At 39.1% G+C, this 18,293-nt stretch overlaps 1 protein-coding gene across 3 annotated transcripts in view; it reads right to left on the bottom strand.

The window, feature by feature from the left end:
• The window catches only part of atp11b (ATPase phospholipid transporting 11B), a 176,081-nt gene that overhangs the window by 77,697 nt on the left and 80,091 nt on the right, over positions 1-18,293 (bottom strand). For all 3 annotated transcript variants that reach the window (XM_063045662.1, XM_063045661.1, XM_063045663.1), the window contains exons 15-18: positions 11,386-11,454; positions 10,585-10,658; positions 10,072-10,175; positions 1,978-2,159 (exon numbers count right to left, since the gene is read on the bottom strand). In XM_063045662.1, coding sequence (XP_062901732.1) covers positions 1,978-2,159; positions 10,072-10,175; positions 10,585-10,658; positions 11,386-11,454 — 429 coding nt within the window. The remainder of the gene's footprint in view (positions 1-1,977; positions 2,160-10,071; positions 10,176-10,584; positions 10,659-11,385; positions 11,455-18,293) is intronic.

The raw sequence follows: 18,293 nt of genomic DNA, 5'->3' as shown, positions 1-18,293 counted from the left end.
TCTCTAGGAAGAGGTACAGGTACAGAAAAAGAAAGTGCTTGCTTATGTGCAACTATTTTCCTTAGATTAATTGAAACATAGAAAATCTACAGCACATTACAGGTCCTTCGGCCTACAACCTACTCTAAAAGCTGCTTAGAATTTCCTTACCGCATAGCCCTCTATTTTTCTAAGCTCCATGTACCTATCTAAGAGTCTCTTAAAAGACCCTATTGTATCTACTTCTACCACCTTTGTTGGCAGTGCACTCCACGCACCCACCACTCTCTGTGTGAAAAACTTGCCTCTGACACCCCCCTTGTACCTTCTTCTAAGCACCATAAAACTATACCCCCTCATGTTAGCCATTTTAGTCCTGGGAAAAAGCCTCTGGTTATCCACATGATCAATGCCTCTTCATCATCTTATACACCTCTATCAGGTCACCCCTCATCCTCTGTCGCTTCAGGAGAAAAGGCCATGTTCACTCAACCTATTCTCACGAGGCATGCTTTCTAATCCAGGCAACATCCTTGTAAATCTCCTCTGCACTCTCTATAGTATCCACTTTTTTTTTTGGGTGTAACCACCTGCTCAAAAGTTGCATCTATCAATTACTCTGCCTCCCGAATGATCCAAAGTTCATCCAACTCCTTAATGCAGGACTTGGCTGCACTTCCTGCAGGTGTAGTCATCAGGGAGACTATCAGGTTCCATGAATTCCCACATCCTACAGGAGGAGCATTCCACTGCCATATCTGCCATCCTGCCTGCACTGTACAATGGGCAACCAAGAGCAAATCTTCTAACCTGTTTCTTTGTCCTCAGCCTCTTCTCGTCGATGCCTCGACGCTCCTAGTCTCACCACTGGCCTACTCCCAACAATGGCTGCCCCGCTTGCCACTTCTGTAATTTTATTTAATTTGCAGTGCTCTGCTCTCCATGTTGATTGGACCACTGGAATGTTTGAACACCTATTTTGTAATATTCTTACAAAATAGCTCTTCCAAACTATATTAACCTATAGTGACAGTTTTTTTGGGCCATTTAACAACGACTTTTCATGTTGTTCCAGACAAATCTTAAGAAATAACCTTAAACTTAGTCAGGCGTCAGTGAAACCTTCTTGAGCTCACCTTTATCAACTCAAACTTTTTCCAATATCTATTAACGTTTAGTGTAATTATAGTTTCAAAAAGCTTCCCAAAACTAAGCTTAAGCTGACAGATCTACATTTGCTTGGAATATCCTCACATCTCTTTTAGAAGGGTGTAATGTTTGTCCTTTTTCAGTTTTCAGGCACTTTGCAAAAGGGTTTATCATAATCTTCCAGTCCTCCCTACATTTGAGATCTTTACCTTCAAAGCCCAAGATACAATGGATCCAGACTTGTTTTACTTTAAGCATAGCAAGTCTTTCTAGTGCCTCCATCCATTATCACAAACTCTTGAAGAGAAACAGATTGCCAATACTTGAAGAATTATCCCTGATTTTACTCTGATACTTCGTCACAACAGTATGCAAAAGATCATCTCACAGAGCCCAGAATAACAGCAATTCCTGACAGTACAGGTACCTGAATTTTTAAACAAACATGTTGGGAATTGGTTAGCATGAAATATGCCATTCATTTTACTATACAACTGTCAGATGTCAATTTATCTCTTTATGCAAAATCTGCCGTTTATATTCTTCATCTTCAGATTTGCATAAACTGCAAAGCCGATAAAATGATTTTGAAAGACTCTAAACCCGAATTCAAGACCTTAAACATTCTAGTATATTGGTATATCTTTGAATTCAATTCATATAACGTAAGTACTAACACTGCAGAATAATGAAGTCAGAAATGTCTATAGTAATGTACATAATTTTGAACTACAGAATTCTCTCATCGCATTATCAAATTACTCAAAACACTAAATATTTGCATAATTAGCTTTAATATAATGAAGAAAACGTTCATAGACTAACAATAATGTCAGATCATAAACATACTTGTCCTCTATTCCAGAAATTCCCAGCAGGTGGAGGTCTTTCTCAATAATATTGAAAGTATCTGCTACAACTTGCTCACGATGGTGCAGAGATGTCCTGGCTGCGAGCAGCTGAGATTCTATTTCTTTATACTGTTGCTTGGATAGAAATTTGCAGGCTATACAGAGCGTTCGTAATCCTTTCTAGAAACAAAATACAAAACAGAATTTATTTTTATGTAGCAATATACACATTTTCAACATGTTCCAAAGCCTTACAAAAAAAAAGATATTTGTTGTAAAGCAAGGGGAACAGCAGATGATTGGGTACAATAGTACCACTGCAACATGCTTGACCAGAAGCATTTGAGCAGCCTAGCTGAGACTGAGGGTTCTTTTTCTAGAAGCAGTTAGATGCTGCGTATACTCATTTGAACGGGTAGCATTGGTTGGTCAATAAATCACTTCAATGTTAGTTTGACTGATATCCTTAAGCCTCTGAGATGGGAGTTGAATCCATGCCTTCTAACTTCCATATGCATGCAAACTATCAAAAAGAAAAGAAAGCCAAAACAAACTGCCAATGTCTAGTGTCGAGTTGTTAACACCAGCAAGAATTAAGAAAGAATCAAAGGAGAAATGAACACTTAAGATCAGAGAGTCTGAGAAAGTGTATGTGTAAAGAGCAGCTGCAGAAATATATGCAAATTCCAGCAGTATTTTATAGGCAAACAAGTCGTAAGAGGGTAGTCATAGAGGTGTGGTACTTACTGATGTGACTTGCACAGGGAAGCGAAAGGCACTAAATGAGTATTTAGCATCTGTATTTGAGGGGAGAAGGTACTTCCAAAATAATAGTGAAGATAACTGGGACTTTAGATATAATACATTAAAAAATTCATAGCATGAAGGTATTAGGAAAGGAATTAGGTATATCACCAGACCGAGACGGGATTTATCCTAATATCCTGAGAAAAATATGAGAGCAAAAGGCTATGCACTGTCCATAATCTTTCGTTGTTTTTTGGATACAGAAGTGATGCTGGAGGACCGGAAAATGACAACCGTAACTCCCTTGTTCAGAAAAGGACTGTCAGTTGTGGAAAAACATCAAGAAACATTAAGCTATAACAGGTTAAAAATCACCAGGTGGAAAATGGAATAAGACAAAATAGCATGCATCAATTAAAGGGAAGTTGTTTTTAATCAAATTAATAGAATTGACAAGAGCAATACAGCTAATGTAGTGTACATAAACTTTAGAAGGAATTTTAAAGGTGCTGTATAACAAAATTATCAAAAATAATCACTTGCCATAATCAACTAAGTAACATCCAATAGTGTGTTATGGTGACTTTTTTTTAAAAAAGACTGGAGGGAGGTGAACAGTGGCATTCCACAGGGATCAGTGTCACAGCCATTGTTTTATTTTTACTTAAGCAACCACATAAATTTGGAAGTATTTGAGTGGTAATTTCTACATGTCCAGTATTGTGAACTATGAGAGGACAGTGATACATTGCATTAGCATGTAAACTAATAAGACAAAAATGCAGCAGATAAAGTTTGAAGGAATTCGAGAATTCACATTTTGGTAGGAGTACCAAAATAAGAGCAGTAACAGGCCATATGGCTCCTCAAGCCTACCTCCTATTCAATAGGATCATATCCGATATGTCTCTGGACTACCTCCTCTTTGTGCCAGTTCATCACCATGCCGATTACCCTGAAATTTCACAAATTAAACTACCTCCTCTTCAAATACCTCCAATTGGGTAGAATATTCAAGAAATTCATCACTTGCTGAGAAAAAAGTTCCTTCACACCTCAGTTTTAACTGAAAGCCCTGTTACTTTATAATTATGTTACTGGGAGGGGAAGCAATATAGAATAAAGAATACCAATCTACCAGGTGGCCCTGACTGGAGTATTGTGATCCATTCTGCTTGCCTCATTATAGGAAGGATGTGTAAGCATTAGAAAGGATCAAAACGATGGTTCCTGGCATGAAAGGCTACAGTTACAAGTATAGGTAGGATAGAGTTATTTGGGGTTGCTTTCCTTTGAGAGATCTGATATAAATATATAAAGTGGGTAGTGGGGGAGGCTGTTTCTGTCGGAGTTGAGGAAACACGTACAAGATAATGGGGAAAGTAATTGAGAAAAAGCTCCATTTTAAAAATGCAATGTATTCTCAGAATTTGGAATGTACTGCCTGCAGATATGAGGAAGACAAATTCTGTGTGGTCTTTTACAGTATATTGGATAAACACATGGCAAGACAAAATTTACAAGGCAGAACAAACAGGGAGTGGAACAAATTAACTATTCTGGTCAAAGAGCTCAAATGGACAAGCTGAATGGCCTCATTCTGTACTGTACCGATTTAATGATCAAAATTTAAATTAATGACTAAACTCTGAAGTTACAAGTGTTTAAAAATTCCTAGTTTGCAATGTTGTTAGAATCCTTTAGCCTGGACCCCAAGTTTAAATTAAGAGCCATACAAATCGAATACATTCTCGTCTGAAGAATATTAACAATCTAATATAAAATTAATTTGGGTCATCTCTGTATGATTTTGAAGGTCATGCACTTGTTGAACAAACTATTGCTAATTTAAGCAATTAGCACACGCCAGCTGGTACTCATTTTAAAACTCACTTAGAAGATACAGACATTTGTATAATTAATAGTGAAGTAACATAGCTATTAGAAGTCAGGGGTATGTTGGAGCAAGACAGAGGATTTTGCTAATTTCTCACAGTTATACCCGATTTGGGAGGAACTTGTTAGCAATGAATGCCCAAAATGTGTAAACCAAAATAATTCACAAATGCCACACATAGTGGCAGTTATTGTGCTAATCTATGTAAAGGATCATTGCCTGTGGAAAACAGAACAAAAATAATTTCAGTGTAAGAAAAAAGGCAGCAATGAATAGGTGCAATATTTTAGTTTTAAATTACAAACCTGCTAAGAACATGCTCAACTTTCCCAAGCTGTTCTAGTCCAAGAAATATTTATTTAGCAAAACAGCATGGAGTAGGTCCATTCAACCCTTTGAGCCACCCCAGCAACCCCACAACCCTTATTAACCCTAACCTAATTACAGGACAATTTACAATGACCAATTAGCCTACCTGGTACGTCTTTGGACTGTGGGAAGAAACCAGAGCACCCGAGGAAAACCCACACATTCCTTGGGAAGGACCTAAAGACTCTTTACAGACAGCGCCAAAACTGATCTCCAAACTCTGGAACAGCCTGATCTGTAATAGCGTCATGCTAACTGCTATACTACTGAGGCACCCCACACAAATCAGATGTTACAACTGCTAAGTGAGCAGAACAAACTATAGCAACCATTAAACAAAATTACCAACCAATGTCAACCACCTTCATACACACAGCAAAAAACTTTAGTAACCATGCTGTTCATGTGCTTACCTACTCCATAGCTTTTACACCAAGAGAGAGAGAAAATATAGACCTCAATATTAAGAGTGGCTATTTTAGCCAGCACAAAATTTAATCAAAATTGGAAAAAGGGCAAAATTGGAGATAAATCTCCGGTGGCATTAGGGGTCACTACATTTATGACATGTGAATACAGAGTCCAGAATATGTTAGCTATTGGGGTTTACTGACAATACTCCACTAATGAAGCGTAATGAGGTCTAGAAGTGGAAATTGGTTGCAATTACCAGCAGGTACTTCTTTCGTCAGGAGAGAAGCGTCTATGAGAGTGAAGGGTAAGCAATAGTGAAATATTTTAATTAATTCAGTTTACGGAAATGTTTAGATGTTTGAATATGCCTAGGTATTTTCTTTACATTAAAGTAATTGTTTCATTTATTTTGAATAGTTTTTAATAGTTCAAGTTTCAGGGCTGTACAAAAGCATTTTCTAACTGATAGCTGTTTAAACCTCTTGGCATTATCCAAGCCAGTTGTGACCGTTATGTGTTCTGGCTATATAATGGGATTATATTGTGCACAGTCTTGTACCAGGAAGCCCCTTGAAATGTAAAAATGGAATGGCTTTAGGTGGCGAATCAAAAGATAACAAGTGCTGTCAGTTTACTACTAGAATTAATTTTGGCCCTATGCTTCTACGGTAAAATATACTGATGAAAGTAGAGAAGTGATTATCAAGCTTCAGCTTGGTGTACCACTTGGATGCTTACTCACTTTAAACAAGTAAAAAAAATTACAATTTTGTAAAGGTGCCAGAAAATGAATATTTGTGCTGATATTTATTTTACTTGATTTATCTTAAAGCACAAGAACATCTAGACAACAGGGAGAAAAACTGATTCTTCTGGCATTGGATGTGGGATTTTAATATACAGATAACCCATGCCCATTCGTTGCATTGCACACAAACATGCTAAATTAGCATTACAGGAGCATTTAAACAAATTCTCGCATGCCCAAACACTCCCTTCACTGCCCAATGCTACATGCATTAATGAGTGCCTAACACTGCAAATGGTTAGCACCATTTTAAGGAAACCCACTCTTCTTTGGGGTGCAATGAAACTATGAAGGGTAGCAGTTTTCTCAAAAGTTATTTCAACACAAGACTGACATAGGAGCAGAATTAGGTCATTCAGCTTATTGAGTCTGCTCCACCATTTTCTCTCTCAACCACATTCTCCTGCCTTCTCCCCATAACTTTTGAGAACCTTTCTAATCAAAAAGCTATCAACCACTGTATTAAATACTGTATATCTAAGAGTTTGCATCCACAGCAATATGTGTCAATGAATTCCCCAGATTTTCCATCCTCTGGCTAAAGAAATTCCTCCGTGTCTTTGTTCTAAACGATGCCCTTCCATTCTTAGCCTGTGTCCTCTCATTCTTGATGCTCCCGCTACTGAAAACGTCCTCTGTACATTCACTCTATCTATGCCTTTCAATATTCAGTAGATTTTAAATGAGATCCCCCCCTTGCCTCATTCTTCTGAACTGCAGTGAGTACAGGTCCAGAGCCATCAAATGCTCATACATAAACCCTTTTGTTCGCGGGATCATTCTTGTAAACTGCCTCTAGACCTTCTCCAATGTTAGCACATTATTTCTTCAATATGGGGCCCAAAACTGCTAACAATAATGCAAATGTGGTCTGATCAATGCCTTATTAAGCCTCAGTATTATGTCCTTGCTTTTATGTCCTCTCGAAACGAACGTTAAATTTCATTTGCCTTTCTTACTACCGACTCTACCTGAATCTTACACTATGACTCCCAAGTTCTCTTTCACCTCTGATATCCGAATTCACTCCCCGTTTACAAAATAGTCTATGCCTTTACTTCTTTTACCAAAGTGCATGATTGTGCACTTTCCAAGACTATGTCAATTTAGCACTCTTTGCCTATTCTCCTAATCTGCTTCCTCAACACTATCTACCCTCTAACCTATCTTGTATTGTCCACAAACTTGGCCTTAAAGCCATAAAATTCATCATCCAGATTATGTTAAAAGTAGCAGACCTAAAACTGACCTCTGTGGAACACCACTAATCCACCAGCAACTAACCAGAAAAGGCCCCTTTATTCCTACTTTTGCCTCTTGCTTGTCAATCTTCTGTCCATGCTAGTATCTTTCCTATAATACCATGGCCACTTATCTTGTTTAGCAGCCTCATGTGCAGCACCTTGTTAAATGCCTTTTGAGAATCCAAGTGAACATCCACTGACCCTCCTTTGTCTACCCTGCTTGAAATTTCGAGTTGCCTGTTTTTTTCTATCTCCCATTGTAATCTGTATCCCACATCCTGGCTACTGTTCAGAAGCCTGCACAGCACTCCCATTAGGCACAGTTTTTACCCTTGCAGTTTCTTAACTCCATCTCCAAGAATTCTATGTCTGCTGATACTATTTCACTTCTTTCTAAGGACTTGATTTCATCTTTTACCAACAAAGCCATCCCCTACCTTTGCTCACCTGCCTGTCCTTTCAACATTACGCTAATCCTTGGAATTTAAGCTTCCAGCTGTGATCTTCTTTCAACCACATCTCAGTGATACTGATGTCATCTTCCAATTTCTAACTGTGCTATGTACAGTAAAATATAACACCCTCAGTCCAGTATTCATCAGTTTTAAAATTTTGTCTCCATGTTGCCTAAGTTAAATACTTATTCCGTTCTAATTTTTTGTCTTGTTCTTTATTTCATGACCTCTCCTGTACTGGCCTTCCCTTTTCCTTTATCCATACTTTTCCAAACTGTTGAACCCATCCCCTAGTATTTACTTAAATCTCTACCCTCATCCTTAGTTATGTGATTGGCAGGACACTGGTCTCAGCATAGTTGAGATGAGTCTGTCCCACTGGAACGGCTTCCTCTTTCCCCAATACTTATGCCACACATTTAACACTGTACCAATTTGGTTGTGGCTGAGGTAACAATCCACAGATCATTATCTTTTTGCATTTTAATTTAGTCCCTAGCTGCTCAAATTCCCTCAACAGAACCTCTTTCCTTGTCTTCATACATCATTGGTACCATGGCAATTGGATGCCCCCCCCCACCCATTCCAAATTTCTCTGCTAGACAGATGAGACGTCCCAAACCAGGGCACCAGGAAGATGATGTATCCTTCTGGACTCTCAATCCTTGCGTTAGAGAACCGTGCTATTCTCCTGACTACAATTATCCCCAATTACAACTACTTTTCTCTTCTCTTCTACCCCACCCCCCACCCCGAATGGCTCCCTTAATCACATTCCCTTTTTGCTTCCTACAGTCCCAACTCTCATCTCACAGGAAGCAACAATCTCAGACCTGTTGGGCAAGCTCAAGGGCTGAGGCTCCTCCAGCACTATGTCTTGGATCCCCCTACCTGCCTCACTCGCAGTCACACCCTCTTGTTCCTGGACACAGACTAAATCTAAACTAGTTAATCTAGTAGGTGTGACTGCCTCATGAAACAGTGTCCAGGTAACTCTACCCTTCCCTGATGCGTTGCAGTGTTTGAAACTCAGATTTGATCCCTGATACTTTGAACAATCGCTATATACGAGAGGATGAGCAACAAGATTGTCCACTTATCATTGAAGAGTTGCAGTGCTGCTTAATGTCAAAATATTGGTGTAGAAATTTAACAATTTGTCAAACTGTTACCTTCAAATGACAAGTTACTGGATGACTAACTTTACCCACTGGTCAAACTGTTACATCTACATCACCTACCTAGCAATTTCAATTAATCGGTACTCAACCGTATACAGTAATGGATATGCTTTATAGCATCTTTGCACGTGCAGAACCAGTACAAGCCTCAAACTCTCAACTTAGGGCTTCACAACCATGAAAGTGACGTTATTCAAATAACACAACAGTCACTTAGCATTTCACCGTAACTGAAGTGCAGAAGAGAAGGAATCAGGAAGGGACCGGAAAACAAGCAGATTCACATGCTTTAACCTCCTTGGGAAGACTGCAGTAAGCATAGCTAATCCATACTCACCCATCCAACTACTTTCTCATGTTGCAAACTCTCACTCTGAAGTTGCAAATGTTTAAGTACACAATATTTTTCTCCTCTCCCCTCAGCATATCTCAAATATTGCTCCATTGTTCTTCAGATAACCAAGAATGGGAACTTTCAACGGAGGAAGAGAACACAGTGAAGATGAAGAGATACAGTTACGTTGTCTTGCACATGCAGCTATAACTCAGACACTGACTCAGATAGTGGTTGCACTTGGATTTGGTTATACACAGGACTAAAGTATACAGGGACAAGAATTGCGGTCGAGTTAAAGATTTGGGAAAAAAACAGTGGATGCCATTTTGTCAGAGTGCATGATATTGTTTATATTCTATCAGCAGCCTGGTAGGAACCAAATACATCAAAGGTTAACAGGCAAAGGGATATTGATATCCATATGGGTTGCAGTTGTGCAGTCAGCATTTGGAAGATAATCTGTCTACTCCACAAATTACCAATGGCCTTGAGTTCCACACTAATCCTTTTACTAAGATTGCCTCCAGAATTCAAGTGGCAGCTCTTATTTGAGTATTAGGAAGTTGTTTAATGCAAATAAATAGGAATTGCAGAGCCCAAGTTCACAATCCATAATTCTACAAAAAGATGCAAAACTTACCATAGCAAGTTCATCCACATGTGCATTCATCACAGATACTGCCCCTGATTTTACTAACGGAATGATGGAGGATTCTGCCCCTTTAGTGAACATTACCAGTTTTCCTGAAACAAATTAGATGTTGTCACCTTTTAAAAGAAGAAATATTTCTATGTACATTTACTGAACGACTACACATTCACTAACAATACATTATGTATGTATGCAAATCTTCTAAAAGGTCAATAAAATAAAATGAGCAACTGGGGAAATCATGCTATTAAAATGTATGATCAGACCAACTGCTTAACTGGAAGTTAATTAACCATAGGATTCAATGCCAACAAGGGTTGTCATCTACTAACAAAGACCAGTAATGAAAGCTCTTTGATCTGAAACGTTAGCCGTTTCTCTCCCCATAGATGCAGCTCGATCTGCTGAGTATTTCCATAATAATTAAATATTTTAGCTATTCCATGTATTCACACATTTGGTGCTCTCAAATTCATCAGTTAGAATGCAACACCAATGTACCTTCTGGTGATTCAACAATCACACTCATTCGCCTGCGATCTGCATCAAACTCTAAAACATCAAGTAGTTTGTATCTGCAAAAAGGGAGAAAGCAAAAAGAAAGTAATAGGGAATTAAGGAGTTTTTAAACTTAGATATATATCTGAGACTTGTCTTTTTAGTTATCATTTCTGCTTTTATCTCATGTTCATACAGTGGCATATATATTTCAATGAGCTAATGAATAACCTTTCACCAGGGCTACCGCCACACTGGGAGTTTCAGTACTGATAAGAATATGGTGGCTGATAATTGAGTAATGATAGAAAACATTCATAGAATCCATGTAAGTGGAGGCTTGGTGCCAATACTGCAGTGTTAAGATATTTTAAGTATACTAACATAGTAATCTTGGGTTTCTGAAACTTAATTATTATAGTGAGAAATTCAACGCCATTCAAGACAGTTTCGGGAACAACCCAATTGGCCTTGGGAGACAATATTATTACAGTAACATAAGCTGGAAGCCAGTTTGATTGCAATCCAGACACTTCTATGGGTAAGATGTGTCTGCATGCAGATATTGGACAGATATAGAATTGGGTATTGTAATACCTATAAATAGCCATCTGATAATGATTATCCATGCAAAACATGACCATGAGAATGTGATACCAGTGAAACCATAAAATTGAGGAAATACAGTGAGAAAAAAAAACCAAAATGTTCATTTCGAGACTTGAGAAACCAGAATTTAAAATTTTGTACTACCATTTGAAACAACACATTAAGGTCATCTGCACATCTGGAGTTTTATGTTACCTTTCAGTCTTTCCAAATGTGCTAAGTATTACACTATTGTCATCAGATCCTGCAAATGCAACTCCGATCCTACATAAAAGGAAAGTAAATATGTTATAATTCTCTCAATAGACCATTCATTTAAAAGAAAATAGTACAGGGGTCTGAGAAGCAACATTAGAGGTGCATGTAAATAACAATGGAAAAACTCACCAACCTAGTTCAGCAAGCTATGCTTCCTAACAGACTGAAAATGCATCAAAACCCCCAGATGAAGGGAGTTTATGATAATTCCTCAAAATTAAATTTTAAATAAATGACTTTTTTCAGACCATTGAACAAATGTAATACTGCTGTAGTAATATTAAGTTTCTAAAAAAAAACTATTTAAAGAACTTATTTCTCAACTGGTTTGATGTATTACTGACTGCAGCATTGAATACAAATAACAACTGAATCACAGATTTAGTACCCAACCCATCTCTATTGCATTATTCTCTCAAAGATTAACGTGATACACCACATTATGCCCCTAGAAGTAATGGTAATCAGGTGTCACCATTTGATATATAGAATTAAAATTTGGTGATCCCCATTGAGACTTGGCATGTAGTGAAACCAGTATTTGGTTCCAAAATTTAAGATCTTGATCAGATATCCTCCAGTTCTCACATTATACATCAAAATTGATCACACCTAGAAGACTGTAAAAGTACCAGCACCTTTGCAATAATATTTCCGAATGAGTTAGTGGTATTAAGAAAAAAAAGTGAAAGCTAAAAAAGGACAAAGACTTCTGCAAGTGTTGGAATAAAAAGGAATCCAGTTAGGTGGAAATATCTCTCCCCAAAAGAAGGATGACAATACTATCCGCCTGTCTTAGACTTGCTAAACTGCCAATCAGAACAAAAGGAAACTAAGTGCCCAAAAACTAATGCAGTTTAGGAAACACAAAATGACTTTTATAAAAGGCAACAACAAAAACATCAGCTTTATATGACGACAACAACGTAATATCGAAGATGGATATCTTTTATTCGGTGAGCTAGGTTACAGTTGGATTTTCCAACAGGACTTATTTTTAGTCTTTCATTCGATTTAAATTGACAATATTAAGCTTCTGATTTTGCTTTGAGCTGTCTGTAACTTGATACAAGCTATTTGTATCTCCACTGTTATACAAACAGACGAATTAGGAGTAGTAGGCCACTCGGCCCCTCAAGTCATCTCCACCCCTTAACATAGATTATGACTGTCATATTACTTCTGATTGCAAGTCCAACTCCATAATCTTATTTATCCAGTAATTTCTCACTCTTGTTTATCATCTATCTACCTTCACCTTAAAAATAAAAGTTTCTCTTCTACAAAAGTTTAAGGAACTAGAGTTCAAAACATTCATGATCTGAGGTAAAAATTTACTATCTGTGCCTCTGAGTTGGACAATCAATGTCAGGGGTGCATAAAAAGAACTACCCTTCAATAAGGACCGTGATCGAGATTTAGAAAAAAAACATGGAAAACCTATAGCACAATACAGGCCCTTCGGCCCACAAAGTTGTGCCAAACATGTCCCTACCTTAGAAATTACTAGGGTTACTCATAGCTCTCTATTTTTCTAAGCTCCATGTCCCTATTCAAAAGTCTCTTAAAAGACCTTATTGTATCTGCCTCCACCACCATTGCCGGCACCCCATTCCACGCACTCACCACTCTCTGCGTAAAAAACAGAGACATCTGACATCTCCTCTGTACCTACTCCCAAGCACCTTAGACCTGTGCCCTGTTGTGGTAGCCATTTCAGCCCTGGGAAAAAGCCTCTGACTAACTACATGATCAATGACTCTCAGCATTTTATATACCTCTATCAGGTCACTTCTCATCCTCCGTCACTCCAAGGAGAAAAGGCCGAGTTCAGTTTTTAAAGGCAGAGCTTCGCGGCAGTTTCTCCGCGTTGAGGAATGACCAATCAGCAAGAGGGATTCATTAGAAAGGGCCAATGAAAATAACTCTAGTACAAACAGAACAGCCATTCTTTTAAGTGTGTCAGTGTTTAAGAGTGGCTTTAATTCATCTGGTTTGGGTGAGGTTAAATATCTTGTAAATTATTCTTTCTGTTCGTATTTGTTCATTTCTCATTTGCTAGGGCATTGTAGTTTAGTGAGAATGGTTCCAGGGGCAGTGTATTGTACTCTATGGGTTGTGGGAAGTCTGAGAGACCTCCAGTCTCCCAGACAAATACATATGCACAAGGTACACTGAGCTACAATTCCTGAGAGAACATATTAAGCAACTGGAGCTGCAGCTCTATGACCTTCAACTCATTCAAGAGAATCTGGAGGTGAAAGACAGGAGCTACAGGGAGGTAGTCACCCCTAGATTGCAGGAGACAGGTAACTGGGTGACTGTCAGGAGGAAGGAGGAAAATGCACTGCCAGTGTAGAGTACAACTATGGCCTTCACCTCAGTAATAAGTTTTCAACTTCAGGTACTATTGAGGGGGATAGCCTACCAGGGGAGCCACAGTGATCAGGTCCCTGGCACTGAGTCTGGTGCTGTGGCTCAGAACAGCAGAGAGGTGAAGAGGACTGCAGTGTTGATAGGTCATTTTATAGTCAGAGGTACAGAGATGAGATCAGATTTATCAGTATTACACTTGAGTAAAGGGAATTACAGAGACATGAGAGAGGAGACGGACAGAATTGACTGGAAAAGAACACAGCAGGGATGACGGTAGAGCAGCAATGGCTGGAATTTCTGGAAACAATTCAGAAAGCACAGGGTATACAAATCCCAAAGAGGAAGTAGTATTCTAAAGGCAAGATGACACAACCGAGGCTAACAAGGGAAGTCAAAAAAGCCAAAGATTGGGCATAGAGTAACAATTAGTGGGAATTTAGAGGATTGGGAATCTTTTAAAAATCAACAAAAGGCAACTAAAAAGTTATTAAGGTAAAGATGGAATATGAAAGTAAGCTAACCAATAATATCAAAGAGAATACCAAAAATTCCTTCAGATACATTCAGTGTAAAAGAGAGGCAACAGTGAATATCAGACCGCTGGAAAGCGATGCTGGAGAGGTAGTAATGGGTGAACAAGGAAATGGCGGATGAACTGAATAAGCCTTTTGCATCAATCTTCACTGTGGAAGACACTAACAGTATGGTGGAAGTTCCACATGTCAGACGTCATGAAGTTACCATTACTAGAGAGGAAAACAGAAGTCCGAGGGTAGATAAGTCACTTGGTCCAGATTACGTACAATGCAGGGTTCTGAAAGAGGTGGCTAAAGAGATTGTGGAGGCCCGAGTAATGATCTTTTAAGAATTATTAGATTCTGGAATGGTTCCAGAAAACTGGCAAATTGCAAATGTCACTCCACTCTTCAAGAAGGGAGAGAGGCAGAGAAAGTAAATTATAGGCCATTTAGTCTGACCTCAGTGAAAGGCAAGATCTACCTACTAAATCGTTTAAAAACAACTCAGATTGTACTTCCAATTTGAGGCCTTTTATTTGGGTGAATTGTATTTGAATTACACAAAATACTTTTGTCAAACTTTCAAATTAATTCAAACAAGAAAACACTGTAACTAGCATATCAAACAGGCCATAGCTGTCTTTCTTTAAGAATATTACAATACTTCACACCTCTAATTCTAAGTTTCATTATTTAATTTTATTTCAACACGAAAAATAAATGAATAAAAATTGACTGTTCCACTCAGTGTGATGACTGGGGCTGAATACTTTCTGCTAGTTCCCTGAAATTTGGCTCATAACTACAAACAGCCAGTCTGAGAGTCTGTGAGGTGTGGGGTTGCCAACTGTCCCATATTCCACCCGCTAAGGTAGAACGCTCTTACGAAACTTTCGTGCCAAAATGCTTTACGCCGAAGAAGCAATTACCATTAATTTATATGGGAAAAAAAATTTGAGCATTCCCAGACCCAAAGAAATAACCTACCAAATCATATCAAATAACACATAAAACCTAAAATAACACTAACATATAGTAAAAGCAGGAATGATATGTTAAATACACAGCCTATATAAAGTAGAAATAATGAAAATTACGCCAAAACCATTTCGTGGTGTAAAAAAAAAAACGGCACGTACATGCATGCGCACACAGGTGCCCGTGCAAAGCTTCATGGTCATGGTAGTCCTTCTCGGGATAAACACAAATGTCCCGGGATTCGACTGCTACTTTTGTCCGTTATTTGGGAGTGAGAAAGTTGGCAACCCTAGTAAGGTGTCCGTCAGTAAGTCAGCTCCTGTACTTAGATTTAATAATTTTCATCTGTGAAAATGCAATTTCACATAGATAAGTTGACCTGAAGTAGGCACTGACTTTTAGTGGTATAAAACCAACGCGCACACCGTGCATTGCTCGGCCCCATCAGTAGTAATTGCCACGAGTTTATGAATGGGATGTCATTTTCACGAACATATTTTTTTAAACTCATTGTAAATATCCTCACCTCTCGTTCTTTCCTTTAATTGCAAAAGATTGAGGAAGTCCTCCTTTGTTGTAAAATCCTGGAAAACCATTCTGACAAATACAAGCTGAGCTGTCGCATTACATCCAGGGATTCATCGAACTGTCGTGAAAAATATTCACGTCCTCCGATGGTGACTCTACCCTCCTTGCAGGGCCAAGCAGTATATTACATATTGCGGTTGTGATGCCGTTTTTGTTTTTAAAGTCATTAAAAACAGTCTCTGTGGTAATGATCATTGCTTCCTTGAATAAATCGCCATTTGTAAAAGGCTTCTTGTGTTTAGCCAAAAGGTGACTTACACGAAATGATGCTTCAATAGCAGCCTTATTTTGAGCAGCATGTTTTGTGGAAAACAATTGCTGGGCCTTCAACCCCGATTTCAGCTCAACGTTCCAGGCACGAATTGCGCTGGAGGCGGGGTAGGTGTCTTTAAATTCCTGGTGGCTGGTGTTGCGGTGCCGCTCCAGATTCCCTCTTTTAGTCAGTGCTTGTGTTTGGTGGCACAACATACATACACACTTGTCTTTCACCAAGGTAAATAGAAATTCCTCTTCCCATTCTGGATGGAATTTGTATGTTTTCACCTTCTTTCATGGAGCCTCCGCTATGCTATCAGGATATCATGAGCGATTGCCGATTGCGTCGCCTCTGATCTGAGCCGACATTTACGTGCCGGGCGGCACCTAATTAATTAGCTTGTTTATTTCGGCCTTTTTTTCTTAAAGATGTGCTGTGTGCATCCCGACTACCGCTGCACCACTGCATGCTTCGCGGCCCGGAGGTTGGAGACCACTGCCATATTGATGTTTGCGACAGTCAGTACTTTTATCTAATCTGATTGGTCACTTTGATGCAGCACAGGCTACGCTGAAAACGCGGTGCATGGCTGGGGTGCTACACACATGTGCACTGGGCAGAAAGAACGGAACTAAACCCCCGCAACCCGGAAACAATCTCTCTTTACAAACGGCTTTTTAGCGAAAATATTGCTATATTACCATTATCCTAATTAGTATTATTTACTTTTATAATGCTCACATTACAACAGTATTTGTGTATTTATTTTTGATTTTTCTTCGGGATCTACTGGGAAAGTCTCAAAGATCAACCGGTCGATCGTGATCGACGGGTTGGCAACCCCTAATCTATAGGATGATCAGGAATTTACTCAAACTTTGATGTACACGCCACCGAACTTTTCAAAAGGTGCAGACAATCCATTTTGAGGGACTGTCTATAACAGCTTCAAAAACCTGGAGCAGACTCAAAATGTGTGTGGAAATTATCCGTATTACTTTCATTTCTAGCTTTCAAATGCAAAAACCTACCAGAAGTTTCACTATTGAGTGATCTATCAGGGGGAAAGTTTTGTAAGGGGGGGTGTTGAGAAGCAGGGTGGTGCTGGTGGCACGAGGGAATTATCCAAGGCAAATTAGCAGCACAAGCTATAATACATCCTTATCTTGGTAGTGAAAAAATTACATGGAAGTAGCATGTAGTCTGGATCTAGATGAAAAATGTATACAATCTAACACAGTTGATGCAGTCTGGATCTAGATGAAAAATAGATACAAGCTAACACAGTTGACAACTTATCAGTTTCATTTTCTCCCTGTTCAATTTAAGCTCCTGTGCAAAGCAATAAAGAATAAACAAAGAGAACTGAAAAACTGAAGGACTGGGGTGGGGCAGTTTCATTTCTTTACTGCTTTTCCCAGAAAATGGTGTGTTGCCTCCCAGGTGCCAGGGTATGGGATGTCTCAGATCAGGTCCAGAATATCCTGAAGGGAGAGGGCGAGCAGCCAGTTGTCTTGATACATGTTAGTACCAATGACATAGATAGGAGAAGGGAGGAGGTCCTGATGAGCGATTTCTGGGAGTTAGGAAGGAAGCTGAGAAGCAGGACCTCCAGGGTAGTAATCTCGGGATTGCTACCTGTGCCACGTGCTAGCGAGGGCAAGAATAGTAGGATCAGGCAGATGAATGTGTGGCTGAGAGACTGGTGCAGGGGGCAGGGCTACAGATTCTTGGATCATTGGGATCTCTTCTGGGGGAAGTATGACCTGTTCAAAATGGACGGGTTATACCTGAACCCGAAGGGGACCAATATCCTGAAGGGAAGGTTTAACACAGCTGTTAGAGAGGGTTTAAACTAATTTGGCAGGGGGATGGGAACTGGAATGATAGAGCAGAGGAAGGGGAAAACATAGTCATAGTCATACTTTATTGATCCCGGGGGAAATTGGTTTTCGTTACAGTTGCACCATAAATAGTAATAGAACCATAAATAGTAATATGTAAATTATGCCAGTAAATTATGAAATAAGTCCAGGACCAGCCTACAGGCTCACGGTGTCTGACCCTCCAAGGAAGGAGTTGTAAAGTTTGATGGCCACAGGCAGGAATAACTTCCTATGACGCTCTCT

The sequence above is a fragment of the Mobula hypostoma genome, chromosome 4, assembly GCF_963921235.1.
Source record: "Mobula hypostoma chromosome 4, sMobHyp1.1, whole genome shotgun sequence".
NCBI lineage: Eukaryota > Metazoa > Chordata > Chondrichthyes > Myliobatiformes > Myliobatidae > Mobula > Mobula hypostoma.
This window is presented reverse-complemented; position numbering and strand designations above follow the sequence as displayed.